The sequence below is a fragment of the Mesitornis unicolor genome, unplaced genomic scaffold, assembly GCF_000695765.1.
Source record: "Mesitornis unicolor isolate BGI_N332 unplaced genomic scaffold, ASM69576v1 scaffold35694, whole genome shotgun sequence".
NCBI classification, from domain to species: Eukaryota; Metazoa; Chordata; class Aves; order Mesitornithiformes; family Mesitornithidae; genus Mesitornis; species Mesitornis unicolor.
Genome location: NW_010178677.1, coordinates 23,870 through 51,308, shown reverse-complemented (window position 1 = coordinate 51,308; position 27,439 = coordinate 23,870). Strand labels below are relative to the sequence as shown.

The 27,439-nt window shown below is 37.7% G+C and overlaps 1 protein-coding gene across 1 annotated transcript in view; it reads left to right on the top strand.

Annotated features, from left to right (window-relative positions):
* RBKS (ribokinase) overlaps positions 1-27,439 on the top strand; it is a 62,464-nt gene that overhangs the window by 18,281 nt on the left and 16,744 nt on the right. The window contains exons 3-7 of the mRNA XM_010182540.1: positions 226-289; positions 2,594-2,656; positions 9,282-9,446; positions 14,269-14,360; positions 24,050-24,238. Of these exons, the coding sequence (XP_010180842.1) occupies positions 226-289; positions 2,594-2,656; positions 9,282-9,446; positions 14,269-14,360; positions 24,050-24,238 (573 nt within the window). The remainder of the gene's footprint in view (positions 1-225; positions 290-2,593; positions 2,657-9,281; positions 9,447-14,268; positions 14,361-24,049; positions 24,239-27,439) is intronic.

Genomic DNA, 27,439 nt, shown 5'->3' with positions numbered 1-27,439 from the left:
TGTAATAGAGGAGGAAAAAGCTGCAATATATTATTCCTGTTGTTTACTAATACTACTACTATGTTTTTACTATTGTTTGTTTATTATTTGTTTATTAATAAGGCAAAGTGCTGCAAAACAAAGTGTTGAATCCAAATTACATTAAACCATTTTGTTGTCTAAAGATGATCTATCAATCGTCGCACCTTTCTGTAGAGAAAACCTATCCTTTTATCTTTTGTATAGGTTGGGAAGGATTCCTTTGGCAATGATTATGTTGAAAATTTGAAGAGGAATGGTATTTCTACAGGTAAAATTTTACTTTAAAGAAACTTTTTGTATTATTTTTAAGCTTTAATAATTGGTAGCAAGGGATTTCTCATTTTATTGCCTTAATGGATATGTTTCACCATTAAGAACTATGAATAATTATTTTGACACATCTGGCTGGAATGAATGAATCTAGGTGAGAGTATAAGGACTTCAGAAATCAGCTGTACCACTAAAATTAAAATGTATCGTTGTGACCTCTAAATCTCAGATGATTACATCGGTGCAAGTCACCTGAAGGTAAGTTGCTGTTACGCAATTGTTTAGACTGGTGTTAATGAAGGTAAAGCCTGGTGAGAAATTTAAAAATCCAGTCTGATTATTCATTCTCAATTTCACATTGTAAGGGGAGGGATAGAGTGGAAATGCATTTGTCAACTCAGTACATTTCACTTCTGTTTTGTGAAATGACACATGCAGTCATTTTAGGGACTGCAGACAATGTTTGTTAACACACATATACACAAAAATAAATGTTAAAAGGGTTTTGGGGAAAGGGAGAATTAAGCATTCACAATATTCTCTTATCTTTGCACCTTTGTAAACCTATTTCTCTCTCTTGTTTAAATGTATTGTGTTCTGCTTTACTACATGGTCACATTTTTGTCTATGTGACTCTTGTCTCCTTCAGTGTGGACAAGGATGGACAAAGGCAGTCTCTTAAGTGGCAATTCAGTATTCTGTTTATCTTTTCTGTGTAATGTGCAGCCACATGCTTCATTTACTGCATTATTCAAATCCCGCTTTAAAGACAGAACTATCAGTATTTTGTGGGCTTTTTATTATGCTTATCAAGATGGCATCTAAATACTTCACAAATGTATATACAGGTTTATTCATTGCATATCTTCCAACTTACACAAGAAACCAGGCAAGGATACCATAAAAACAGTGTCTGTTATCATATAGTTATAAATCTCTCTAAAGGATGCCTATCTTGTGAATAAAGTCTTTGATCATGTAAACAAAGCTATTATAATGCATAGTGCTTAATGAAAATATATATTCCACAAGGAACATTAAATCTCATGTTTTCTGATTTAAATGATTGATCTTGCAATCTTAACTTAATTCTTTTAATCTGTTAAATTTAAATCTTCCTGTCTTCCACAAGCTATTAGCTACCAGTGCTGCACAGACCATTTAGACTTTTACTGATGTGTTACTCCCTCTCTCACATTTGAACTGGGCAGCTTGCTGCTGCTCAGACTGCTCATTTTCTGCAGGAAGAGCACTGAGAGCACAGAAGACACAATTTTCTCTGCTTTCATTTCCAGTGTGCAGACCTTAGGTCATGGTGCAAAGAAGCTATAATTGCAAGGCAAGTTCTGCTCTGACCCTTGTAACTGTGCTGGATAAGGGGACCTCCAGGGCAAGTACCTGCACTACTTCAGCAAAACTGAACGAGCGTGATGTTATGTGTTTTTTTCAGCCTTGTTCGAATCTGAGCAGATTTTTTAAATGGACACAAAAGGCACATCTTGAGAAAAAAGTCAGCCTTTGCCCAGCATCAAGCCCATGTTCTAAAATACTCTGGTTAGAACAACAGAGCTTCTTAAACAAAAGGGTTCCAGACTTTGTCTCAAATAAAGTAGTGGATTTTTCTCCAATACAGTTCTTGAGTAAAAAAAAAAACCCTCAACTTTTTAGACAGTTTTCTACTACAGTTCTACCTACAAAAACCCCACCTCTTACAGAAAGTTGCAGACCACTGGTTGATATTTGACAAATTTGCTGACAGCTGAGAAAAGGTTCTTATAGTAGTAAATACGGAACAATCTTCATAATAGACAGTACTGCCAGCCTCCCTTCTAGTTAATTTATCTGAATAATAATCCAAAGAGGAAACATAAAGCCTCACCACTGCCTTCACAGCACATTAATATTACTGCTGAAATGCAAATCTACGGAGAATTAAATGCTGTGTTATTTTAATATTTTAGTTTTCTCCAGCCTTGACTATTGTTTTTAGGATAAAAGAAATACTTCCATGTAGGAGTAGAGTGCCTGAGAAGGCTGTATAAATAACATGCTTTCTCTAAAGCAGAGATGTAGCCAAATTAAAGAATGTTGGACTAGCATTTCTGTTTTGTGGGTGTAAATTAACACTTTTTGTTGTTGTTAGCTTCTCTGGCATTGTTGCACATGAAAGAGTAATTAGCATTTTTAAATTGCTGGAGGTTATGAGTTCATTTTAGATTTAATTCAATTAAACTGCATCACATGCTATTGGTTGAAAGTAATGTATTGAACTAATGCATACTGTAACTTTTCCCTTTCTTAGCGTTTGTAGGTCAGACTACAGATGCTGCTACTGGAACGGCTTCAATAATTGTCAACAGTGAAGGTACATATTTCTGCTCTGAATTGTCCTCTTTGTTCTGCCTCTACAGCCATAAAAGAAGCCTTTGCCTTGTCACTGTTAGTTGTGGAATTATTTTTTCTACATCTTTCATTTTTTCATTGTTTTATTTGCACTTTTTGGCACTTTTATTACAGGCAATGTTGTAGGATGAAGTGCCTAAAAGCAGCAGAATCAGGTGCTTAGATCAGCACTGTGATAGGCATAATGCAATCAGCCAGCTGATCTATCTAGTTTTACATTGGCCAGTGTAACAAAAAGTTAAAGCTCTCCTTTTTCACCACAACCTACCAAGCACTTTTACTATGAGGAGTTTGTGTCCTCACCACACTAAGTGAGTCATTACACCCTGAATCTGGAAAAGGAATTGTCCTTAGTTTAAGCAGAAGTATTTATGTTGATCTTGTAATATTACCACAATACTTGATCCCAAGTTGCATCTGCAGTGATGAATACACAGTGAAATGGCATATTTGTTTATTCTATGTTAATTTTCCTTATCCTGTGCCTTTGCTCTCGTATTATAGGGGAAGAAGAAAAGATCTGGCTTGCTTTCGTATTCTTCTTCAAAATTGCTAAATTATCTTCTAAAAACTTTCTGTTTATCTTTTCCTCAAGCAAGTTGTGCTATTGAGAGCTCTTAGGAGAAGTACATGTATCTGGGTCAAAATTTAGAGCTCAGGGCTGATAATGTTTATGCAAACATAACAAATTAAGAGTGATTTGATTCTTTCACTCTTGATGCAGCTAAGAGTCTTCATTTGAACACTTAACACAGCTTAGCTGACACATCAACTTAACAAGCTCCTATGTAACCTGATGGTAGTGCATTGGGCTACATCTCAAAATGGGAAAGGAAACATGACTATTCACTCCAGGAGCAAACCTGGGAAGGAACTGTGACTAAAGGCAAGTCTACACAGGAACATTCATGAAAACATGGCAAATTAGTTGGAGATGTGAGTTTAATTTTCCCTAAGTAAGATTAATCAAAACCTTGCATGACAGCTCTCATTCAGAAATAAAGTAGCTCTAATACACTGAATAAACTGTATATCTGCCTCTTACCTCCACCTCCTTCTCTTGGTTTGGGCCAGCAGGTAAATTACCATAGCAACTCTAACAACTTCTTTCCTGTGCCACATACAGTCGCTTCTCTGGCCATTGTAAATGGGAGAGGCACTGAGAATCCAGCAGCATGTTCCCAGGCCTCACTGTGTGGTACACATAACCAGGTTTTGCTCTAGGTTTGCTGCGCAGAGTAGTTGAATAAGAAGCAGTTGTATTACTTCCCAATTCATGGTCTAAACTTGAATGAACAGAGATGAACAGAATGAACAGAACCTGTTAAAATTATAACGCCATGGATTTTTCTGAAGGATAAGGAACAAAACCACTCTTTGGATCTAAAACCTATATATAAGCACCAGGAAAGGGAAACTGAATGTTCAGTGCCATGAGGCTCACAGTGTTAGTGTCAGTATGGAGGGTCTCTGATAGTCTTGTGATTCACGTAGTGAGATCGATAATGCATAATGTCATGCAGTTTGTTTCTTTCAGAAACTGAAAAATCCTAAATTAAGTTACCTCTAGCCTCAGATTTCATTTAAAATCTAGTAGAAGAGCAAACCTGGTCAGAACTATGATACAAAGCAAACAGATGCACAGAATTGGTAATGCTTCTGGTTGTTACTTCTCTCTAAAACCATCTGGTGCCTGAATTGAGAAAATTGCAATAAAATAGCAGTACTTATGTGCTTTGCTGTTGCAAGAGACACTTTTTTTTTTCCCTATAGAAACCAGGCTGGTTTGACCTAAACAGGTTTTACAGCACTTCTGAAAGGGCTTGTCTGCACATGCATGTTTTATCGCAGTAGTTGTGCTGGCATAGCTGAAACACCACAGCATTCAATGCACTGATGTGAAACAGTTTCTGTTAGTTCAGATTATACCTAAAAGGGAAGCATTTGAACTTGGGGGGGGGGGGGGGGGTGCTTGGGGGGGGGGGGGGGTGGTGGTGGTGGTTTGTGTTAAAACAAGGGACAGATAAAAGACATAGGTAGGTAGCATCTCTTTAATAAAATCACAAAGTTTTAATTGCTGTATTTTCCCACACCTAACCTGCAATTCATCTTGCCAGTTCTTTACAAGTACTGATACTTGGGAAGAATACCAACTTCAGTCAACTGAGTAGAATCACAGGCAGAACTAGGAGAGATACTCGAGTAGAGGGAGCAGACTATGATGGGTGAGTGAAGGCAGAGGAAGAGAAAGCTGCAGAGAGCAGAGTCAGAGGAGGCTCTGAGGAAAACTTGTCCTGACATTACCTCTGTGTCTAGCTGGTGCTGCTGAATTTCTGGGAAGATTTTACTGGTTACTGAATTGCACAGCTATAACTAATCCATTATTGGCAAAGTACTAAAAATTTGAAAATTATCAGAAACATTTGATATTCTCAAAGTTGCATTATGTTCTGGTACAATACATTGTTGTTTCAGTAAAAGATAGGTTAAATCCCTGCTTTAATGCAAAATGGTGAAGAGATATTTAACAAATTTATTGTGCTGTACTGGAAAATGTGCAGCCCAGAGATGCTGTGAAGATACCCTCTGGGCTGGTCTCAGAAATCTGAGAATTTTCTAAATTTTCTATTTTATGTGACTGCCTCTGAGACTGAACACAAACTTCAGTTTACCAGATCCCTGTACACTTTGAATCTGTACTTTCTCTCTTAAGGAGAAAAGCTGGTACATCCAGCTGCTTTTCTTAACACATTTTTGGAGGTGCATTGCACCACTTTGAACCCCAGCTTTTGTTCCCCCTTTCAGCCTGCCTTCTTTCCACTAGCTCTGCCACTTAGCACACCTTCTGCTAACAGTGCGCTATTGAATAGTAAGAACTCCATAAAGTGATGATGTGTGTTGTGCTTATACATACACACATAGGGAGGAAATAAACCTCTTTATGGATAATTTTTACACGATTATCTGTGAAGTTTATTGCAGCTTTGTCAATGTCTGGTACTGACTGTTGACGGCGCCATTAAGCTGGCCTGACTGGACCAGTAGTTTGAATTAGTCTTACAACTTCCTTGTTCATAGCAAAAATTTAATAGAAGGACAACAGAGGTTGGCAGGTCGTGATTAAAGTGCTCGATTCTTGCAAATCGGGACTTAAAGCTCACCTAACACAGAACACTGGGAGATAACCCTCACTTGAGATAGGCATTGCGCTGACTTTACGATAAAGTTGTTAATCATTCATGAACAGTGAATAGACATTATTTTGTAAGTGAGTGTACCTTCAATACCAAAGCACTACTAGTATAAAAACATTCAAAATACATATTTAGAGAAGGCTAAATAAACAAGGCAGACTTACAATACACATGCCAGCTTGTTTGAATTATACTTTCCGAAGAGAAAAATTTTGTTTTGAATCTTCAGGATTATGAAGAAATGTCACCTGAATTTTTATAGAATATCCATGTATTGACATTCATCATGAACTTGAATGTTTTGTGTACAAGACTATTCAATGCTCGTGCCAAGTAATTGCATAGAAATTGTGATACCATGACACACCCAAAACTTGCCCTCATAATCATGAACTAAGTGATTTGGCAGCAATTTTTTTCCTTGTAACATTCTTTTCTGGTCACAAATAGAATCTTTTTTCCCTATGAATTACTATGCAGAATGCTCTGCAGCTATTACTATAATTGCACTGTTTGAGATTTTGGTGAGTTCTGAGCACCACTGATGGCTTTTAGGCTCATCATCCTACTTGAAAAAGTGAAGCTTATCGCACTGTGGTGTTTACTGCTTTGCCTTTGATTTTTCCACTGGCACTTCTCATCAGGTGGCATCTACAAAATGACACTTGTAAAAAAAGTCTACCTTGAGTTACCTGTCTTTCTAAGAAGTGGCAGTAATAGGTTTGGAAGCCCAACTGAGGGGAGTATTTACATATGCAGCATTCAAGATGTTTTAAGTATTGATTGAACCCAATCCCCACCTGGTGTAAGCTTGCACATGGTTATTGGCTTCATTTAGCTGTTCTAGCTTATAGCAACTGTGAATGTGGCCCTTAATATTTTAGCTGATGTCTGCAAAATTTAAAATTATATAGATGCTCCCATCAAAACTGAGAATTTTTAGTCTAAGTAATGATATGTTAGAATTAACTGTAATGCAGTAAGTATATTTTTCTCATTCTTAGGGCAACATTTTACCTCACTTGAGCTGTTTCAAAGTTATATGTACGGCTTAAGGCTTCACCTAGAGTTAAAAGAGATTCATAGGCATTTCCAGACTATAGTTTATCTCCTCTTGAAACTGTTACCTAAGATATGTAAGATTAAAAAAACTCTGAAAATACATATGTCTCCTCCTTGTTGAAGGAACCTAGAAAAGTAATTTTTAAAAATCAGTTTTCTTAAGGTTTCCTAGAATGTAGAATTTTTTTCGAGAACTTTAAAAATGAGTTCATGTTGGACAAGATGAATCCCACCCCTCTTTGCCATCTGTCTTTAACTCTGTTGTCCCTGGTGCTGATTTCCCATCTGATTTCCCTGGCAAGAAGTAATTGCTTTCAACAAAATGGTTGCTGCTAATACAAAATTCTGGTATTAATTCTGTGTGCGTGGGTCCAGATTCTGCTTTCATGCAGGCTGGTGCAAGTTTGTGGGGACTGCTATCACTCACAGCTAGCATGTTACATGTAGCTAAGAACAGAACGTGGCTTTTTCTCCAAAAATTGGGTTAAGTCCTCCCGGACTGTTGCACCGCAGTAGGTGCTGCATTTCCCTGGCAAGTCTGAAAGCAGACTTTAAGTCTCTGACCTCCTGTAGTTACAAAGAAAAGCTTCTGACTGATCCAGTGCAGCACGGTCTACCTTGAATTTGCACATATGGGTTTAAGCAAACAGCCTTCCTTATCGCCTGGGGCCATTAGCTCTAAAGTCTAATAATAATATACATGTCAGTACAGCTAAATAGTTCAGCGAGATAATGCAGCAAGACATGTGGATAGAGTCTGAGATTCTAGGTAGCACAGAGTCCAGGCAGAAATTAAACACATTTTTGTCCCACTGATTCCCTGCCTTTTACTGCTTTCAAAATACATGCTTGGCAAAATAGATGCAGTTTGCCTTTGAATGTTTTAGTCAACAGGATTCAGATATCTTTGATAGCATTTACTTGTTGCAGAAGGTTTTTTTCTTTTTGTTTTTGTGTTGGTTTTTTTTTAATCCAAGATGCCCATCATTGTCTGTTGAAAAGCTGGGCGTTGGCTTTAAATGCTGAGGTTTTGCTTTTCATATGCAGCTGTTCTGTACCAAACCATTGACAGCAGAATTGCTTTGGAAAGCTTGGGCCCCTCCCTCTGAGATCACTATATTATTCTTTCCATTGTCCTGCTTTCTTTTCAGAACATATTTAGGGAGACAAGCTTTGCACGTTTCTTATTCAAAGGACTTTGAAGTCACATTCAACAAAAATAGTGTATTTAAAGTCATAAATATTTATTTACAGAGTAATTCAGTTCATTACAGAATTGGTAACCTTTAATGATTGGCAGTCCTTAAAGGAATCTTCAGCGGGGGCGGGTTGAGCCTGTAAATCAAGGAACAACTGACTTATTGAATTTAATACCTGAGTGATTAATAATAATTTTTAATTTGAAGGCACCCATGCCTGAAGGTCTCTAGGTATTGTAACAGAGATTAAAAAAAGAATGAAAGAAAGAAAGTGCAATAAAAGAAGGCAACTTGCATGTCTGAAGAAAAACAAAAGAATATTTGGAACCTACATAAATGAACCTCCTCACCTAACTAAAACAAACTACAAGAGTGAAAAGGATCTGAGACCTGCTTTGAGATACTGCCATGCTTCTGCATGTATAGCTTTGCTTAGATCATTCTACTGGCCAACTTTAAGTGCAGAAGAATCCATCACCCTCCTTCTTTACTCACTTCTGATAATGCTTTCCTTAGACACAGGCATTCTCTTTCTGGGGTTTGGTGGCAAGCTGATTCTGGTTTTTAAGATGGTTAGGGGCTCTAACTTGAAGTGTTGCAGGTAAATGGAGCCAGCCTGTTTCTCTGAAATCTAAAGAACGTGCATAATTTTCAGAGCTGTATGAAATACTATTTCCAACTGATAGGAAAATTAAATTTTTACGGTATTTTTGGCATATGAACTCAATAATCACATTGACTGTTTTCTCTTCAAAGTGTTACTGGAATATTTTAGTAAAATGCAAATATCAGCCTTAGCATATGTCCCCCGTCTCCTCTGTGACTACTACAGTGCTTCTTTAGAGTTCAGAGAAAATACCAAAATAGGACTGGGGAAAGCCCATACATGACTTTTCCAAAATAAAAATATACTGTATTTATTGTGCAGCATAGCATTCATTAGTCCATCACTATTTTTTTATCATCTTATGAAATTCATGAAACAGTAGCGATGCATACATTTTTAGTGGAGCCTTTTTCTTTTTAAAGGAAATTGAAATGCTCATCTGAAATGTATTGTCGAAAATCTAGGAGCTGTTTTACATACTTTATTGCAAAAGTTAATGTAAAAACCACAATATCTTCTCTGTAGGACAGAATGTTATTGTCATAGTCCCAGGAGCCAACCTGCTTTTAAATGTTGAAGACCTGAAGAGCGCGTCTGATGTCATCTGTAAAGCCAAAGTGGTGGTTTGCCAGCTAGAAATAACCCCTGCTGTTTCTCTTGAAGCTCTGAAAATGGCATGTGCCAGTGGAGGTAATTTAACATAAGTCATTCTGTCTCCCTCATTTGTGTTGCATGAAAAATATTCCTTATCTTGCTTTCTAAATAAAGATCCCGTGGTCTATTCTGGTTTCTGTCATACTAGTTTTATTTAGAAATTAAACAATAGCCAACAAATTCATGCTACGCTAAGGAAAACTGAATTCAGTTTTAAAATTTTGCAGGGTTTGCCTTGAATGGCAAATCAACCTATACCCTTATTATGTCACCATATATGTCTGGTGCTGCCTTTCCTCCTATTTTCATGCTGTGACTAAATACAGTATAATGTTGTTAGGTAAGGAACTATGGTCCTGACTCTCATATTATTCCAGAGCAGAACAAGCACAGTGAATGCAAGTCAGTAAAGTTCCACACAAAGTAAAGTGAATTAAATGACCTCAAAAAGAGACTTAGTCCCTTGTTCTCCCAGCATAGCAGTAGGTATGGCTGTGGTTTTCTACATCCTTTCTCTTCTTAACCAAAATGCTTAGAGTGTGACATGGCATGCGGCCATTGAATAGACAGAGTCATGGTCTGTGAAATTATTACTAAATTGTTGCTGTGCTGTACTTTTAAAGGTAGGCCATTGTTCTTTTGCTGTAGCGTGTACATATATAAAAGCTGACACTTTGCTTGAACAGGAGGTTTCGGTACCAACATGATGTTTTTTGTTGTTTACGTGCCTGCAATGCTTTCAGTTACTCAAGCACAATTACCACTGTACTTGAACACTAAGTAAATAATTATGCAAGTGAGGCATCTATATGAGATTAAAAATAAGTTCCCATCTATCCAGAAGATAAGACTGGGAGGGGACAGCTCATGGTATGGTTAGTCATGCAGCACATCAGGGATGGAACTGGGATCAGAGCTAACTGGTTCCTTGCAGCTGGGCCTAGGCTTGCTCCAGTAGATCACAGCATGCTGGGTTGTTGACTCTTCAGTCTTCCTTCTGCACCAAGGTCTGTTGTGCACCTGTTGTGATCAATAGTGTTCACATGCTAGTGAAGATGTCAGATGTAGCAGAACTTTATGCATCATGTTCATGTATTTTGTGCCGATTTAAGCACATTTATGTTAGATGCGAGGCTGGAAAAAAGTGGCCCTGAAACTGCGGTGGTAGTAGTCATAAGCTCTATAAATCATAGAATCATAGAATGGTTTGAGTTGGAAGGGACCTTAAAGATCATCCAGTCCAACCCCCCTGCCATGGGCAGGGAAACCTCTCACCAGAGCAGGTTGCTCAAAGCCCTGTCCAACCTGGCCTTGAGTATTTCCAGTGTGGGAGCATCCACAACTTCCCTGGGCAACCTGTTCCAGTATCTCACCACCCTCAGAATTTCCTCCTAATATCCGGTCTAAATCTACCTTCTTCCAGTTTAAAACAGTTACCCCTCATTCTGTCACTACGTGCCCTTATAAGAAGTCCCTCTCCAGCTTTCCTGTAGGACCCCTTCAGGAACTGGAAGACTGCAATAAGGTATCCCCACATCTTCTCCAGGCATGGGGAAAAATTATTTTGACTTCTGTTTGAAATGTCAAAATTGGGTTCATGCAAACCTAAATCAAAATTAAAAACTAGAGAACTGAGGAGGCACCTGGAATGCTTAAAATATATGAAGAGGGGAACAAAGCTTACTATATTTTTTTATTTTGTGTTATGAAAATGGATAAAAGCATTCTTAATCTGGTGGTTAATGGACTGTAATTGAGTCACGACTCAATATCTGTGACTTACTTAGTCTACTTCTAGCTTGATGCATAGTTTTGGTAAGATGCTTCACACTTTTGTCACCCTCATACAGTAGGATGCCAGCTTGTGACAGAAGAAAATACAGGATTTTTGTGAAGGCAATTAAAAAAAAATCTAAACCTGATACATGGAACAGGCATCCAAGCATTTCGCAAGTGTAGACAGCACAATATATCAAAAGATCGAAGTTAACTGTGGGCCAGCTATAGCTCTGCACTGTCAGTCTACTATCATTGTGCAGCTCTCATATCAGGAAAGCTTTGGTTGCTTCTGCTTTAAAGCAATAGGCTACACACGTTCAAATGTCATGTGCAGTTTGTAACACTGTAAAAATCTATCCTTAGCCAACTGTAAATTGTTAATGCAATTTCCCTTCTTTTAGCCTGCAATACCCTCATGTATAATGCAGTACTGCATGTTAGGATGTGCACTAGACTATTTTTGTTTAAAACAGATGCATACCCAGATGCCTCAAACCTCTGTTTCAAGAGTTTTTTTGCTTGTTTTTCTTCATTCTTACTGAAAGAAATAATAAGATGGAGAAAGAATGTGGCAAGAACCCTTTGCTTCTGTTCAGTGAACATCACTTGGATGTGTAAGCTAGAGAGAGACATCTCATGTTCTGACATCCTCTCATTGTGGCATTGATTATTGAAGGTCTTGTGACAATATTGGGGAGAAAGAAGGAAAGGAGAGTTGTGAAGTGAACATAAACTGCACTGGAAATCTGACTGGAATATTCTAGTTTTTTAATGGCCATGTGTTGTGAAGCTGCTGCTTCCAAGAAGGAGACCACTTCATTTAGAATAACTATCTTTCAGATAGTCTTGAGAAAATTGTTAGAGCTTCCCAGCTATCTTCCCTGAGAATCTGTCCACCCAGGCAGTTGTCTATTTGGGCAATGTGACTTTCAGTGTAATTCGTGAATCTGATTTTAGGCAACTTCTTTTATACTGTTAAAGATCTCTTGTAGGCCCAGGAAGTGTGGAGCAGGTGCTTGCTTGGTCTGAATACAGAAGAGACAAAGCTGGACAGGAATGCTTGGGAGAAAGAGTAGATTTCAAACAAGGGGAAGTGTAGAAGGGATTTGCTTGATTTTTGGAGGTGACAGAGGAGGAATGAAAAGGGAAACTGAAAGGGGAACAAAATTGAAACAGAGAACAGGATTTGTTGAGTAGAGATTGGAAAATGGAGGTAGAGTCAGGGAGTAGGCTGTGAGTACTGGAAGTGGGAAAAAGAAAGCATAGGAGAGAGGATGTAAAGAGATATGTGATGAAAATTGAGTGAAAAAGGTTAGTATTGCATAATGCCTATGCAAGGCGGGATGAAGAATGGAAACCAGGTGAGGAGAACGGATCTTGGCAAAGGGAGAGAAAGAATTTGGGCAGAAAATAATTTGGTGTTCCTCAGTGGGACCAAACAGATTACCTTGTTCACAAGCCATGCTATTCTTCACAGGCTGAAAGAGAATCTTAGAGTTCCTGTATCTCCTGCCTGCTCAGCAGACATTAAATATGGGAGCGAACTAATAGTAGTGTATTACGTCCTGTTCATGATGAGTCTGTATTACTTAAAAACCAAGTTGGAACACTTCCACTGCTGCTCCTGACCCATGTATATGCTAGTACGATACCACGACAGAGGGTTTTTTCCAGTATGTGCTGTTTGTTTTACCTGGGAAAGTATATATTAAAGATTTGTGTTTTTAAAAAAATTTATTAGGATTGCAATTCAGAAAGTAGGAAACGCAAGAGTTAAAGTTGCCTGTGAAACCTTAATTTGCCTCCTTTCTGCATATATATTATGTTGCAGTCTTTAATTATGCTGTTTTTCAGTGGTATGTGATCATATAATTAAAGAGTTTATTATAATACATAGTATATTGTAATAATATAAGGGAGCCAAATTAAAATTTCATTGGAAGTCCTAATCCTGGCATTTTCTGACTTCTGAGTAAATGTCTTTGTTGCTTTAATACTTTTTTTAACAAGGCAGGTAGAGAGGCATGATAAAGTTGTACAGTCAAAGGCCAAAACTTTCAGAGTGTTAATCAAAAAGGTCATCTTCTAAACTTCTCGGTACTCAGATTTCAGAAGCCTCTGAGCATCTTTCTTTTTTAGGTCATTAACTGGGATCCAGAAGTGTTCAGGGTGTCTGAATACTACATGCTGTAGCTTAGGGTCTAAATACGTGTTTAGAACTGAAAATCTAGGCATCCAAGTTGGAAGATTTGATCACTTACTATGAGGAATATTTTTAAAGTAAGACAGTGTGCTTTGTATAAAAATAATGGCCTTGTGGTCAAGACACAGAAGTATTAATCATAAAATTGGCAAAGTGAGAAACCAAGTTTGCAGACTTCCTGTGTTAGCAGTGAGTAAGTCACTTATACTGTCCTCATGACATACCTTTCCTGCTGTTACACGGGGCCTTAGGCTACAGTTTAAAGTTAGGTTAACTAACATATTCTACCACGTGTGAAGTTTAGGTCTAATTCTGCCAGATAGCATAATAAAAATATACAGTGTCTTGTCTGCACCACAGTTTTATAATGTGGCAGTTTGAACAAGTTAGGTAACATATTCAGAAGCACGTTTAACTCCTTGTCTGGACATGCCCTTCGTTACTCCATACCCCTGTTTCTTCATGTACAGTACGCAGATAACAACACTGAAAAAATTCTAGAACCAAATATGTTCTTGTAAAACTTGTTAAAATCCTGGAAGAAGTGTCATCAGTTAAACAAATTGCATTACTGTCTTAAGGCTTTTTCCCCTTTTTTATTCATTTAATAATTTCTTGATTATTTTTTCTGTTACTTTTCTGTCATGTTCCCATCATGACAGGTGCTTGCACATGAATTAAAATGGAACTTTAATATAATAAACAAAACTTTTAGCAGTTCTATAAAACAAGGAGACAGAAACTCAGAGCCATTTGTGTGTTAATAATAAAGACTGGGGGGCTGTGAATTGCCCACTATGGTGTTTCAGGTGATGGTTTATGAATCTAAGATGCGAGAGATTTAGACTTGGTTTTTCTTTTTTTTTTTTTTTTCAGTAAAGACTTTATTTAACCCAGCTCCAGCCATTGCTGACCTAGATCCACAATTCTATACCCATTCTGATATCTTCTGCTGCAATGAAACTGAGGTAATGGTCATATGTCATGTCAAAGAAAGAGTCTTAAGCAGTAAAATTTCAGAGGGATTCCATTCTCAGAAATGCAGCATAGGGAGCAGGAAAACTGAGGCATGCTCCTCTTACATAGGGCTTTTGGAGGTGACAAGTTTGATCCCTGATCTGACAAGCAAAGAGGAGTATTCTAAAATACCTTTAGGTTGCACTCAAAATTAAATTAATTGTTTGTAGTGGGAAAGTTGTGGCCAGCCTTCCTTACAAGTAGATGAGTAAAACAAATCCATAAAAGGACGCTTAAAATGTTATCACTGAGTGGTAAATATTAAAATAGATCCTTGTTCTGTGATCCCTTGATAAGATTAGCAGGGATGTGCTAGCCATTGCGTTCTGACTTTTTTAAACTCACTTGCCAGGAGGTGATGCATGTATGCTGCATTTGATGGTAAATAGGACCTTCATATTCCTCTTCCTGTGAGATCTTTCTTCGGTAAATCTGTTTCTCTGGCTCTTCGACTGTATGTTTTCCCTTACCCCCCCCCTTCCCTCCCTTTTCTAATTCAAGTGTGTTATTTCTCCCAAAGGAAATTATTTTTGTCACAAGAGACAAATTAAGCTCGTCTCATAAAGCCTTTGTTTAAATTTCCTATTTATTAGCATTATGCATGCTGTGTTCCTTCCTCTCACCCTCTCTTTATATAAACAGGCATGTGGGAGAAGCAGCCTAGTGAATAGAAGTCATGCCTTGATCATAGTTAAAGTTATCTCCAACAAACATGATTTCTGTAATGAACGTTGATAACTTTGGGTGGAGAGAAGGGAGAAGACCTAAGAGAAATGCATGGCCTTGCTTCCTTAGAGGACTTTTTGTCTGTTGACAGTGCTTGTCAGAGTAAATTCTTCTGGACTCAATTTCCCTCTTCTGACATTTCTGTTGAAACCCATCACAAACAATCTTGGAAGTTTTCAGTTCTCGAGTCTTCTAGCATTTAGGGGTCAGTCTAAGTATCCCAAATGAACATCTAATTTTTATTCTAGGATGTTTCAATATTTGTCTGCCAAGTTCAGATACTCCAGAGCATTCAGAAATTAGCAAAATAGCAAGGTGGGAGATTCCATGGCTCCTCAGGTCTCTGGAAGGCTAGTGGTATCATTTTTGATACCGTTTTGATACCATTTGATACCAAAACACAGACATATCAAAGTTTCCAGTGAAATTGGCAGTGGTATCATTTACGGCTCAGACACTGCCCAACAGCTATCAGAACTCAACTATATCTGATGAAGAGAATGCTAAAGCAAAGTGTTTATTCTTGTTCAGGGGACTTGCAGGACACCCATATGGTGGTTTTTCATGCTTTCAGAAAGCATCTATGCCTGGACTGTGTCCCTTGATTGGCTAAACGGTGCAGCAACACACATTTTGGGCTGAGAACACCCATACCCTCCCACCAATTTGGTAAATGTCATTCGTTGTTTGCTTATTTCATAATGTCACTAGTTACTTTTTTCCTACCCCCTGCAGAAACTTATCCCCCATATGTTAGAAACAAACTATTTTTCATTGCTGTCTATTCCTGACTTTTCTCTCATTGCTCTTTGCAACACACATGTTAAAGTTTTCCCCTTCTTATACTTTACTGCTAGAGGACAATCTTGAAAGAGACATTCTTTGAGAAGTTTGGCTTGCCAGAGCCAGAGTGTATTATTATTACCACCACATGGAGAACAGAAAATTACTTCTATTTGGAGAACAAGAAATACAGGTGCATAATTATAATAGATCCTTGCTCATTCATCTACTTTTCCTGCAGAGCTAGGGGTACAGTTTGCATTCTTTCCTGCTATTTTCTTTTTAAAAGTAATTACCATTGGAAGATATCTGGGATCACTGTATGCAGCCAGACACAGAAATATGCTCTCTACTGTTGAGGAGGCTTCTCTCCTCTGAATTTATGTAAACGGTAGACTTATGGAAGTTCCTGACAGCCATATCATGGGAGCTCAGATCCAAGTGTGGGACTCCTACAGCATATTCTGAGAACAAGAATGGCACATAAATACCTTGGCCTTTAACAATTGCCTTTTCATATTTTACAATGAAATCAATTGCATTAGCAAAACTGTAATAATCAATTAAGTTTGATTTCATCCTCTCTGTGTGTCTGATTTGTTATTAAATTGATTTTCAGGGATGAACTATTGCCATTGTTCCTTTCTTTTTGCTGAGAAAAGAGGAAAAATGAAGCATTTGTTTCTCTTATGTCACAAGTTTGAAAGTTGTTTTTTAAGTAATTGTTATATATTCATATGCCATCTGTTTTCTGTTTTCTTTCACGACTTACTTTAATTTCAGATCCCTGTAATGTATGCACTTTAAAAGTTTGATACAGTGATAAATGTTAACATACCCAAATAAAGGTTACCAGTCACATTGCTGTATGGTGCTTAAAAACTGTAAGTTAATTCTACAAATCTTAAAGATAATTCTGATTTTTAAAACTTTGTCCACTCAGCCAACTGCATCTGCATTTCCTTCATCTTAAATCAGAAAGAACCTAAAAATGTTGATGATTCAGAATATATATACTGGGAATATATACTAAAAATATACTTCTTTTTTTAAAAAATTTTTATCAGTATGTACTAGCAGTCACAGTCAGAAGAGAGTAATTGGATAAGATGGACCTTTCCTCTGAGTCACTATGGCCATTCTTATTTTATGGTTTGGTGGTTTTTTTAAATTATTATTCTTTATGGGAAAATGTATTGAATGTGCTGCTTTCAACTGCCTTCCTAAGATGTTTTGTTCCAGCTCCATTGCTCCTCCTACTTGATATTTCCAAGTCTCAAATAGCTTCCTTCAGGACAAAATACTATTTATGTTCCAGACTTAGCCCTTTTGGGATCTCTTATTTTTTATTTGGGATTTTTAGTTATTACCAGAAAAAAAATATGTATTTCTGCTTTATCTTTACTAAGTCTTTTAAGTTGTTAATAAATCATCTTGAGTTTAAAGATGAACTCTTTAGGGTTATCCAGTTCAGCTGCTTCTAAAACATTCTTTTTCACACAGATGTATATGCTAAGATAAGATTAAGTTTACACCGATTTTTTTTCTACTGCTTCATTTGGCTTTCTTAGTCATTTAAATTTACAAGTATTTATCATACAACTTTACTAAAATGTCCTGATCATTCTTGTTCACCAAGAAATACCTTTAAATGATAAAATCCTGTGGCTTGTGGATATTATGTAAATGATGTGTTTGCAACAGAAGTTCATGACAGCTACAGAACAGAAAGTTAGCCATTTAGCTTAAGACATCTCATTCACTGTGTTGTGTTTGTAATGTTAAAGATGAGAAAAAGAAGGAATCCTTTTGATTAGCTGAATTATTACTGAGACAGAAATTTTTGTTATTTACTGCCACGAAGGTCAGCAGTTTTGATCTGTGATGCCTTTGTCGCAAAGTAGAAGCTTAAAATTGTCAGCCATGGGATGTCAGGTCCCAAATAAGCGAGTATTGAATACAACAACACACTCTGTACTCCATCCTTCCTTAAATGCTTTAGGGTTTAGTGAAACCACATGCAGTATCTCATATAACAGCACAGCTTGTTCTTATGGATTTATGTGCTAGAGAGAAGCAAACAAAATTACACTATCAGTGAATTATCTACCATTAGTTTGTCTAGAAGGCTCTTCACAAGCTGTTCCTTTCACTCTTGCTTGTTGCATTGATAATTTTTTTGTGTCTGGCATTACTTTCTTTTTATGTGGTTCATGAACAAAAAAATCTCAGAACAAATCTTGCAAGGTTATCAGTTCTTTCTTTGCTTAGCCTGTAGTTCAGTTTTATCTTTTCCCAGAAAGATCAAACTTGTTGAGACTAGTTTGTTAATTCCCAGATGTAGCACAGCCTAATCCCTGAGGTTTGTGCAGGAATGTGCTAGTTCTCCATTCCCTCAATTCTTCTGATGAAAAATAAATGTATCCAATGTAATCTCTGTGAAAACCAATGGCTGTTCTTTCCAGCCATCTATAAATGTTGAAAAAGAGACAACCCTATACAAGATGAGCTCTTTGGAATATTTACCATGTTTTTCCCATGTATTTGTGCGATTCCTTGCTGCAGTATGGCTCTAGGCACAACCACAATGTCAATACAGTTCATGTGTTGTTTTTCTTATTTAGTGTGTGTGCATGCCATTACATAGCCCTGCAGGTTAGGAACCAAAATATGCTGCACATCAGCGATTTCAATTTGGTCCTGAGTGTTTTGAAGAACAGCTGCTTCTCCATTCAAAGAAGACTGAGGAACCCTTCAGGAGAAGGAAAACTCCTAAATGATTACAGCAAATGATTTAGTTTGTCAAGCTATTTTGAATGCAAAACTGGGAACTGCTTTCTCCCTAATGTAAAATGGGTATCAGGCTTCTGATCTAAATAAGAAAGGCCTAACAAAGATATTATTAAATGCTAACAGAATACTTTGGGGCATCAGTGGTAGAAAACAGTACACTAAATCTAAGTTAATTGCTTATTTTGTTACATAAAGCTGCAAGATATTTAAAAATAATAGAAAAAATAGATACTTAATAGACATTCAATACATTATTTCCTTTTAAGTGTTATTGTCTGTTACTAGAGGCTAGATCATTTTTGGGAAGAAATATAAATAATGGAAATTCCTGCTAGTATGTCCAAAATCAAGACACAGTATTGACTTTTACAAGATTCAAAGAATAACAAGTTTATAAAACTATATCTGGAGTCTTGGATTAGGACATTTAAGATATTGCTTATTAATATAAAGAGACTAATACTAGGGATAGTCTTTCTTAAGAAAAAAAAAAATGTATCTCTAGTAGTCAAAGCACAAATAGGTCCTTAAGAATTAAAGTATTTCAGAACGTCTCTTGAATCTACCTGTTCTGTTTAAAATAATGGAAAGCAACTATTGCTCCATTTTGTAGAAGTTGCCAGCAATTCACAGTACATTTTAATTCCAGCTTTGTTCTAAACCTCATTTTATCAGTTGCTGGAAACTGTAAAATTTCCTATATTTAGTCTAAAATGAAAGCTGTTACTTTTGAGAGGGGAGGGAGTAGCTTTAAGCCAATTCATTTCAATCAGTTTTTAATTATTCTAGCATAACAAGTATTTCTGCCTGTAGATATTTAAAAATTTTATAATTTGAAACAACTGGAACTAGCTTGGCTCGTGGCCTGATCTTGGAGTTGCTTATACACCAAATCTGTCTCACTACTTCTTTGGGACTGTTCACATGTGTTAGAATTAGTAAGATTGAGTTGTTGTTCTGTCATTCTCAAAGAAGTCTCCTAAGGTACAAGCCAAGTTTGTAGCCGACTGGCTTACTGTGTTTAAATATTTGACATTAAAAATATTTTAAATTATCATATGTAGGCTTAAAACTGACACAATTTCCCTATTATTATTTATTATTTCTGTTCCAGCAGTACCTGGCAACATTTGCAAAGTTGTTGTTGTGCTAGATGTACAAAAAGCAAACCAAATTATGCTTCCCAAAGAATTAACACTTATTTCACCAGTTTATATTTGCTGAAGATCTTAGGAACATAGAAGCTGAGAACAGACCTCTGGACGTCCAACACCCTGCAGTGCATGGCCAGTTTAGGTCAGATTCCTCATGGCTTTCTCCAGTCAAGTTTTGAATCTCCGAGGATGAAGACTGCACAACTTCTGGGCACCTGTTCCACTGCTTCATCACCTTCGTGGTGAAAAATCTTGTCCTAATACTAGGATTTCCCATGTTCCAGCTTGTGCCTGTTGTCTCTAGCCCTAGCCCTGTGCACCTTCAAGAAGAGTCTTGAAGGCTTCACCTTCCTCATACCCACCCACTAAATTGCTGTAGACAACAGCTGGATCTCCCCTAGCCTTGTGTTCTTGTATGTCCTGGTCTCTGGCCCCCTGACTATCTTGGTGGCCTTCCACTGGTTTTGTTGTGGTATGTCAGTGTCTTAACTTGTGCCAGGGATCCTAAAACTAGTTACCATGCTGCAGATTTGGTCTTCCAGCTGGCAAGCAGAGGACGCAGAACTTCTGCCTCAAAGTGGCTGTGTAGCCCATGGGCTGCCCCAAATGCACCACAGCTAGGAACGCTTGGCAAAGGTTCATATCATAGTTCCTTTCTCACTTTTAGCTAATGTAAACTAGTACTGCTGGTGAAAGAAGTTAATTGTTTTGGGTTGGCATTTGGAGGTGGTGTGGAATTAGGCGGGTGTTAATTTTAACACAGATCTGCCTTGCAATCCAATTGTTTCCTGGCCACATAAATGGCTGTGCTGGCACAAGAGAATGGACAATGTGGACAGGAGTGGAAGAGAAAAAAAGAGGACGTTTTCTTTTTTTTTCTGTAGCAGTGCTGGTTTGTGTCAGCTTACCATGACTGAACTCCACAGTCTAAAGAGACATGGAGAGTTAACTAAGATTAGTGAGGATTATGGCCAAGATCCTTCATATCAGTTAAAATAAAAGCTTCAGTTAAATTTCTCTTCCACTGTTGTGAACAAAATTAAGAAAATTCCATGTATATTGATTATATAATCTATGACATAGGTGTATTCTGACAGCAGGGTTGTGAGATGTCCTCTTGCTTCATTAGGTTCATTTAGCTCAGGAGTTTTATGAGACTAGCTGCAGAAAAATAAAATTCTTAATTTGCTGTTCTTTTGTATAGTACTATGGCAAATGTCCACATTGGGCTTTTAGTATTGTTATTGAATTTTTTTCTTTACATAACCATTAGTTATTTCCTTCAATTGTACCACAGTTTGTTTTTTAAATAAGATTCTACTGAAGGGAGGAACTTAAAAACTCACCACAGTATTTAACATCAGTTGACATTTACCGCAATCTCTAATTATTGGCACAGAATCTGTCTGGCTTCTGCTGCTTTTATGGTTCTTCCAGCTGGTTCCAGTGTTTTTTAGCTTTACCATCCTGCTGTAGATGAGTTAGATGATAGTGGTTTCAAGCAGTTGAAGATCTACTTTAATATAGACTCTGTTCAAAATAATTTTATTTATTGATATAAGTACTGTAAAGATGAAAGGAAAGTTTTCTGCAAAACCTTTCACGTATCAGTCCCAGAACAATTCTTTCACAACCTGGGCAAAAAATCCTGTTGACTTGGGACACAGCAATTATAAAGAGGGATACAACATTAATGCTAAGCATGTGCATTTTGTTAGGAAGAATATTATATTTAAGTACTTTATTTACCTTGCTCATGAGCTTACAGAAGTGTAAATACCAGGTAAATAAACCCAGATTAGATTTACTGTTTCTCTACCAAAACCAAATCCACTTTCCTCCGGAAGACTTTGCAACATGGGTAAAATGTTTGAAATTATTGCCCATCATGAAGTACGCTGGAAATTCAGTTAGCCAGTTTCATTCAAGGATTTGTGTTGATCCATTTTTATTCTTATAACATGATGTGCTAGGTGTTCTGAATACAGAATTGCATAGTTCCTGCTCTAGAGATCTTAAAATTCATTATGAGACACAGACTCTTTAGATTCTTGAATATTAGAATAGAGTATATATATATTTGATACTAATTATTAACTATTCTTAGTTTCTCCAAAGCCATTATTGGTGTGTTGACTCCTTGCAAGCCTTGCAAGAAGATACTTTTTGAAACAAATTTTCTTATTTGAAAATACTTGTATAACCTTTTAAAAACTAAAATAGGTTTAATTTGCTTAAGTAGTTTGTATTGCAAGAGAAATTTGAGCAGCGTGGTGACATGCCAAAGAGAAAACTGGATCGGTTTAGTTGCCTTCTCATAATTTAAAGCTTATTGTATTCTTGACTGGGATCAGCATGCTTAAAAAAAGTCGTTTTAAATTGTGCATACATGTTAACCACACCTTGTCCCAGCAGTGCACAAGTTTGCCCACTGAGGCCTGCCACACCAGATTCTGCCTTGTAGCGATCAGATCAACAATGCTCGAAATCATTTGTGCATTTGCCTAAGTAGGGACTGCAGAACTTGGTCCTCTAAGTTTGAAAATTAAAACCAGTAAGTACTCTGCTAATGATACTATAAACTCTAGGGAGTGTGTTGGCATAAACTGGCCCTTCAGAGCCTAAGGGTGGCTTCTCTCTCCTGGGTCAGGCTGAAACACAGGAAATGACAGTGGTGAGCAGCGGGTGCTGACTCACGGCTGGGGGCGGTTTGCTTTGAGATGGCTGTAGTAGTTCCTGTCCCCAGCTGTCTGCCCTCCCTCTCTTTACTACAGGCATGGCCTGTGCTTCGTGGAGCAGTTGTTTAATTACTATAGTTTACAGTCCGTTATATCAAGAAGTATACGCACTGAATTCAAGTTTCAGCAATGCAGAGTAAGGTAGTTTGAAATATTTCAGCAGCTGTTTCCCAAGAAGCTGAGCTGCCCATGCAGCAGAGGTCAGGAAGTGTAGCTGGGGAATAGGTTCCAAAGTAAGTTTTCCACTGAAAATAAGCCCTAAGAGTGTGGAAGCTGTGCCCAGTTATTAGGCGGTTATCTGAAAACACTTCAGACTGCATTTTTCAGGATCTAGCAGCAGCCTTGTAGTGCAAGCTAAAGTAGGACTTTCCTCTTCTCAGGCAAGCAGGACAAGACTTAGTAAAGACAGCAAAATATGATATACCTGTTTACTTACGATTGAAGGTATACCGTATTATGCAGGAGTGCTGCCTGCTAGGCTGCTTCAGGTAAAACTCACTGTATTTTCTCTTCCCTTTCTTCCTGTTTCATTCTTGCTGTCTTCCTTGCAAAAAGAAAAGGTATGTGACATTTGACAATGCCATTAAGAAATTGTATCAAGTGGTGGAAAGGATGCTTGATTCTGGAGTCTTCATTGCAGATTTTGGGGAAATTTTGCTCTTAGTTGGGTGGAACTAGAAGAGATTAATTTTAAGAGCCAACTGGGAGAAGTTGACTTGAGGTCACCATCTGTCAGAAGAAGAGTTTATCTGTGTTTGTACAGAGCCAACACAGAAGAGTCTCAGTCTTGACAGAGGCCTATGGACATGGCCATAACACAAATGTATAATAATCTTGTAATGAGCCTATGCCCAAAGAGGGCTTCAGATAACTTGTAAGCATTTTATCTAAAAATATACAATAAAGTAAACTGAGTGGTTAAAGTTGAGAAGTTATTTTTTTCCTCTAAGAGATTTTCCCTTGTGATTTCTCTCTAGCTGAACGCTGAGAATTTAAAAAAGAATAAAAAAAGTTTCTCACATAGTGATAAATATCCCCCACCAATAGTGACCAAGTTGCCATGTAGCATTTTTCATAATAGACCACAAAATGCTTTTGCCAAAGCTGTGCCATTGTGTCCATTTCACAGAAGAAGAAACTGAGGCACATGTGAGAAATGTGATTTTACTAAGGGTTGTATGCCAGGCAAGTCATAGAAGCTGGAACAGAATCCATGCCTCCTGTGCCTCTGCCTAGGCTGCCTTCCCTTAGTCTGCTGTGCCTGAGGCACATGCTGATTTCAAATGAGGAGCAAGACATAGCTGAATATCAGCGTAGGAAGTGGTTTCATGATCATCCTATAATACACATTTCAAAAAGATATTTAGTACTGTTTTCAAATGCAACTGTTGTCCAAAAATGAATGCTGTCAGAGTATGATTTTCATTTGCGTGGGTTATTTTCCAGGCAGAAATTTTAACGGGCATCCCAGTTGGCAACCTTGAAGATGCTGAAAAGGTGGGACACACGCTGTTAGAAAGAGGGTGTAAACTCGTAGTTGTTACTCTCGGAGCAGAAGGCTGCATGATGATATCAGTTGAAGAACCCATTCCAAAGCACGTTCCTGCTGGGAAGGTCAGGGCTGTGGACACTACGGTACGTTTTTGTGGTTTAACTGTCTTGCTTTGGAAAAGACTGCTTAAGCACTAAGGGAAAGCAATGAGTAATCAGCCAAATCTTTGGACACTAGCACAAAGGCTAATTTATGATGTGAAATTGATATCTTGCTTCCAGCCTCTCATATATTAAATGTCAGTTCACTTGGGTTTTATAGTCTGTGTTGTAGATGTGCTAGAATTACTATACATCCTGACAGTATCTTCATGTTCCTTCTTTACTGAAGTCAGTACCTGTCTCTAACTGTAATGTGTGATGCCAGTGGCTTGAGCTGCAGTCCTGTTTTTTCACCTTTGCCCAGTCATATAATTCATCTTGTCCAGGACTCAAGTGTTGTGGGAGAAAAGAGATACTACTGCCCTTACAGTCTGAAACTGAGTATTTGGCTGTTCTGATACAAGCATGAATTGCTTACCAAGTCTAGCATAAGGTGCATCAAAGACATAATTGTTACAGAATATAGTAGAAAAAAACCAAAAAGTTCTTGCTCTTTCATGACAACTATTTTATGAAGGTGGGTAAGGGATACTTGGTCAGAAGCATTTTAGTCTTTGACATGTGGCTATTTTTTTTTTACTTCCTGCTCAGAATTAAATGCAGAAAGCATACTCTAGCAGACCTCTAAATACAATACCCCCAGCAAAAAGTAAAACAGGACAGGCAATAGTTAAGACAGCATTGCTATGAAAACCTTACCACATTGCACATATGGGGCTATTTTGTGTTCCTAGTATTATCTGACATAAATCCAAAATAATTCCAGTGGAGTTACTGAAAGCAGAGCAGGTCACGTTGTATGTACTAACTATACATTTAAATGCCTGTTATAATAACGTCATATTACATATGTTCTGTTACAATAGTTCATTAAAATCCTGGAGATTTTACCATCTGGTGCGTTCCATATCTGAATTGCATTAATAATAACTAGTTCTTGTAGCATGTTTTTTACCCATGGACCTCATACTGCTTCACAAAGAAGAAAAGCAACTGCTAAAAACATGAGGAAACAGACACATAGAGGACTGAAATTACCTAGCTCAGTAGCATGCAGTGGCACAGCTAGAAGTAAAGTTACTTCTTCTAAAGCAGATCACTCATAGATTTGGACTGTGATGTGCTGATGCTGTGGAGGGCTTTGTTTTGCTGTGGAATTTGATTCTTTTCAATTCATACTGAAACAGAAATACTTTGGCTTCGTTTTCCTCTTTTGCCCCTGTGTCATTTAGAAGTTTGACCTCAAATTAGTGCTGATTTTGGAACAACCTTAAGTTCTGGTTAAGGGAGGCATCACTGTACTGTCCTGTGCATAAGCTACTGGGTAGGGGACTACAGACACTTAACTGCCTCTGCCTCTTTTAGCCCAGAATTAGAAGTGCCAAGGCAGTGAAAGGCACAGCTCCCAAAGCTGCCCAGAAGCAGGATTTATTAGCTTGGGAGCAACAGCTTGTGAACCTGGCATTACAGCTTCTTGCTCTGAGTTGGTAAATCCACTATTGCTGTCAAAGCATATTGTTAGAGTTTTTCTCTACATCACAAAAAAGTGCTGAAGAAGAAACATGTGTGATCTGCTTTTTCAAAGGAAGCAGAAAGTTGCTGCCAGATCAGCTATTGTTTGATATCTTGAGATATTTGCTGCTCTTGGAATAAAGCAGCAGTACTGAAACCACACACTGCGGCTGAAAAGTGCTTTTTATCTTGCCTAGCAGTTCAGAGTTTCATGAGTGAACTAATTTAACGCTTCTTTTTTCTTTTTTTTTCAATAAAAGCAATTTCTTTGCGTTTACTGAATCCTTGCCCTGCCTCCTTGTGGCCAACAAGTTATTGGCTTTCACATAGCAGAGGATTTTCACAGTTAATGTTGTTAATCTACTTAAATACCAGTGGGTTGTTTTCAGTAAAACAGCTGTGCTCGGTTTACTCTTGCAGACTGAATGAAAAAAGATGTGTTGGCCTTCCATTATAAAAGTCTTACAGTGCTTAGACTGATTATCACTTTGCCTGAAAGCAAGTGGTTTTAAAGCAACCCTTCCAAACACTAAGCAAAATAATGTAATCTTCAACTAACTTGCCTACCTCTATTTCTAAAATAAATACTCACCATTCTAGAAGGACATGTTATTCTCTTCAGATGCATGTCTGCAATGGATCCTTCCCCTGGGTAATAAGCTCGAGCTGGAAGGTGGCATAGCAAGTAGCCCCCTATGCGCAGAGTATTCAGAGCTGTTCATGTGCATGCTCTTAGCATGCCATTTAATACTAATCAAAAGTTGCTACTGTGACTTCAGCATCTTGAGGGACCAAGCAGTAATTTTTTAAGCTGTGATAATCCAGTCACATCTGGTTGTGTGCCTGTATCCATGTTGACATTATTTGGATCTGCAAGAGGTAAAGTTACTGCCAGAGTTAAATGATGTGTATAACCCATCATAGGATTTGCAAAAGGTTACAGAGCCCTTATGAAAACAGGTTGCATTAAACCAGACTTTGCCATTTAGAAGATATACATATAAGATACAAAATGAGCTTCAAAGGCTTCTTTCACTGTAGAAATTTTCCCGTAGCTGCTACCACTGCCCAGAGTCCTCTCTGCAGCAGTGCAGCTTCAATACTGCCTTCTGGTCATTTCTGTTGTCCACAGCAAGTTTGAAAATTTTTGATGAGAAAAAACTTCAGTAGGTACAGCCACAAAGACTAAGAATTCGACTTTCTTGTCCCAGGTAGTGTGTTCTTCCTTTTCTATATTCACAGGATCATCAGAAGGACTGAGGGTTGATAGACCGTAAAGCCTGGCTCGTCCTCCTAGCCCTTAAAATGTTTAATCTAAGAGTTTATTGGCAGAGCACTGGGAAAAGCTGGCTCCATCTCCCGCTCTGTGTTAGAACATGAATCTTCAGGATTAAAAATCTGGCATTTTTCACCCACACTAAATCAGTACTATAAAGGGAAAAAAAGGCTTGTTGACTATCTTTTTTAGCACTAATTATCTTAATGTGGGCTTTACTAATGTATGCAGTGCTTCCAGTGACTGTTAGCAGAGCTCTCCGTACACAGTCCAAAACGTTTAGAGCACGAATAGTCATTTAGAAGGAAGTTTTGCAAGACATGGTATTGTAAAGCTGAAACATCTGTTTCTCCTGTTGTATCAAGTAGTGCAACAAGCATTTGTTAAGAAAATAA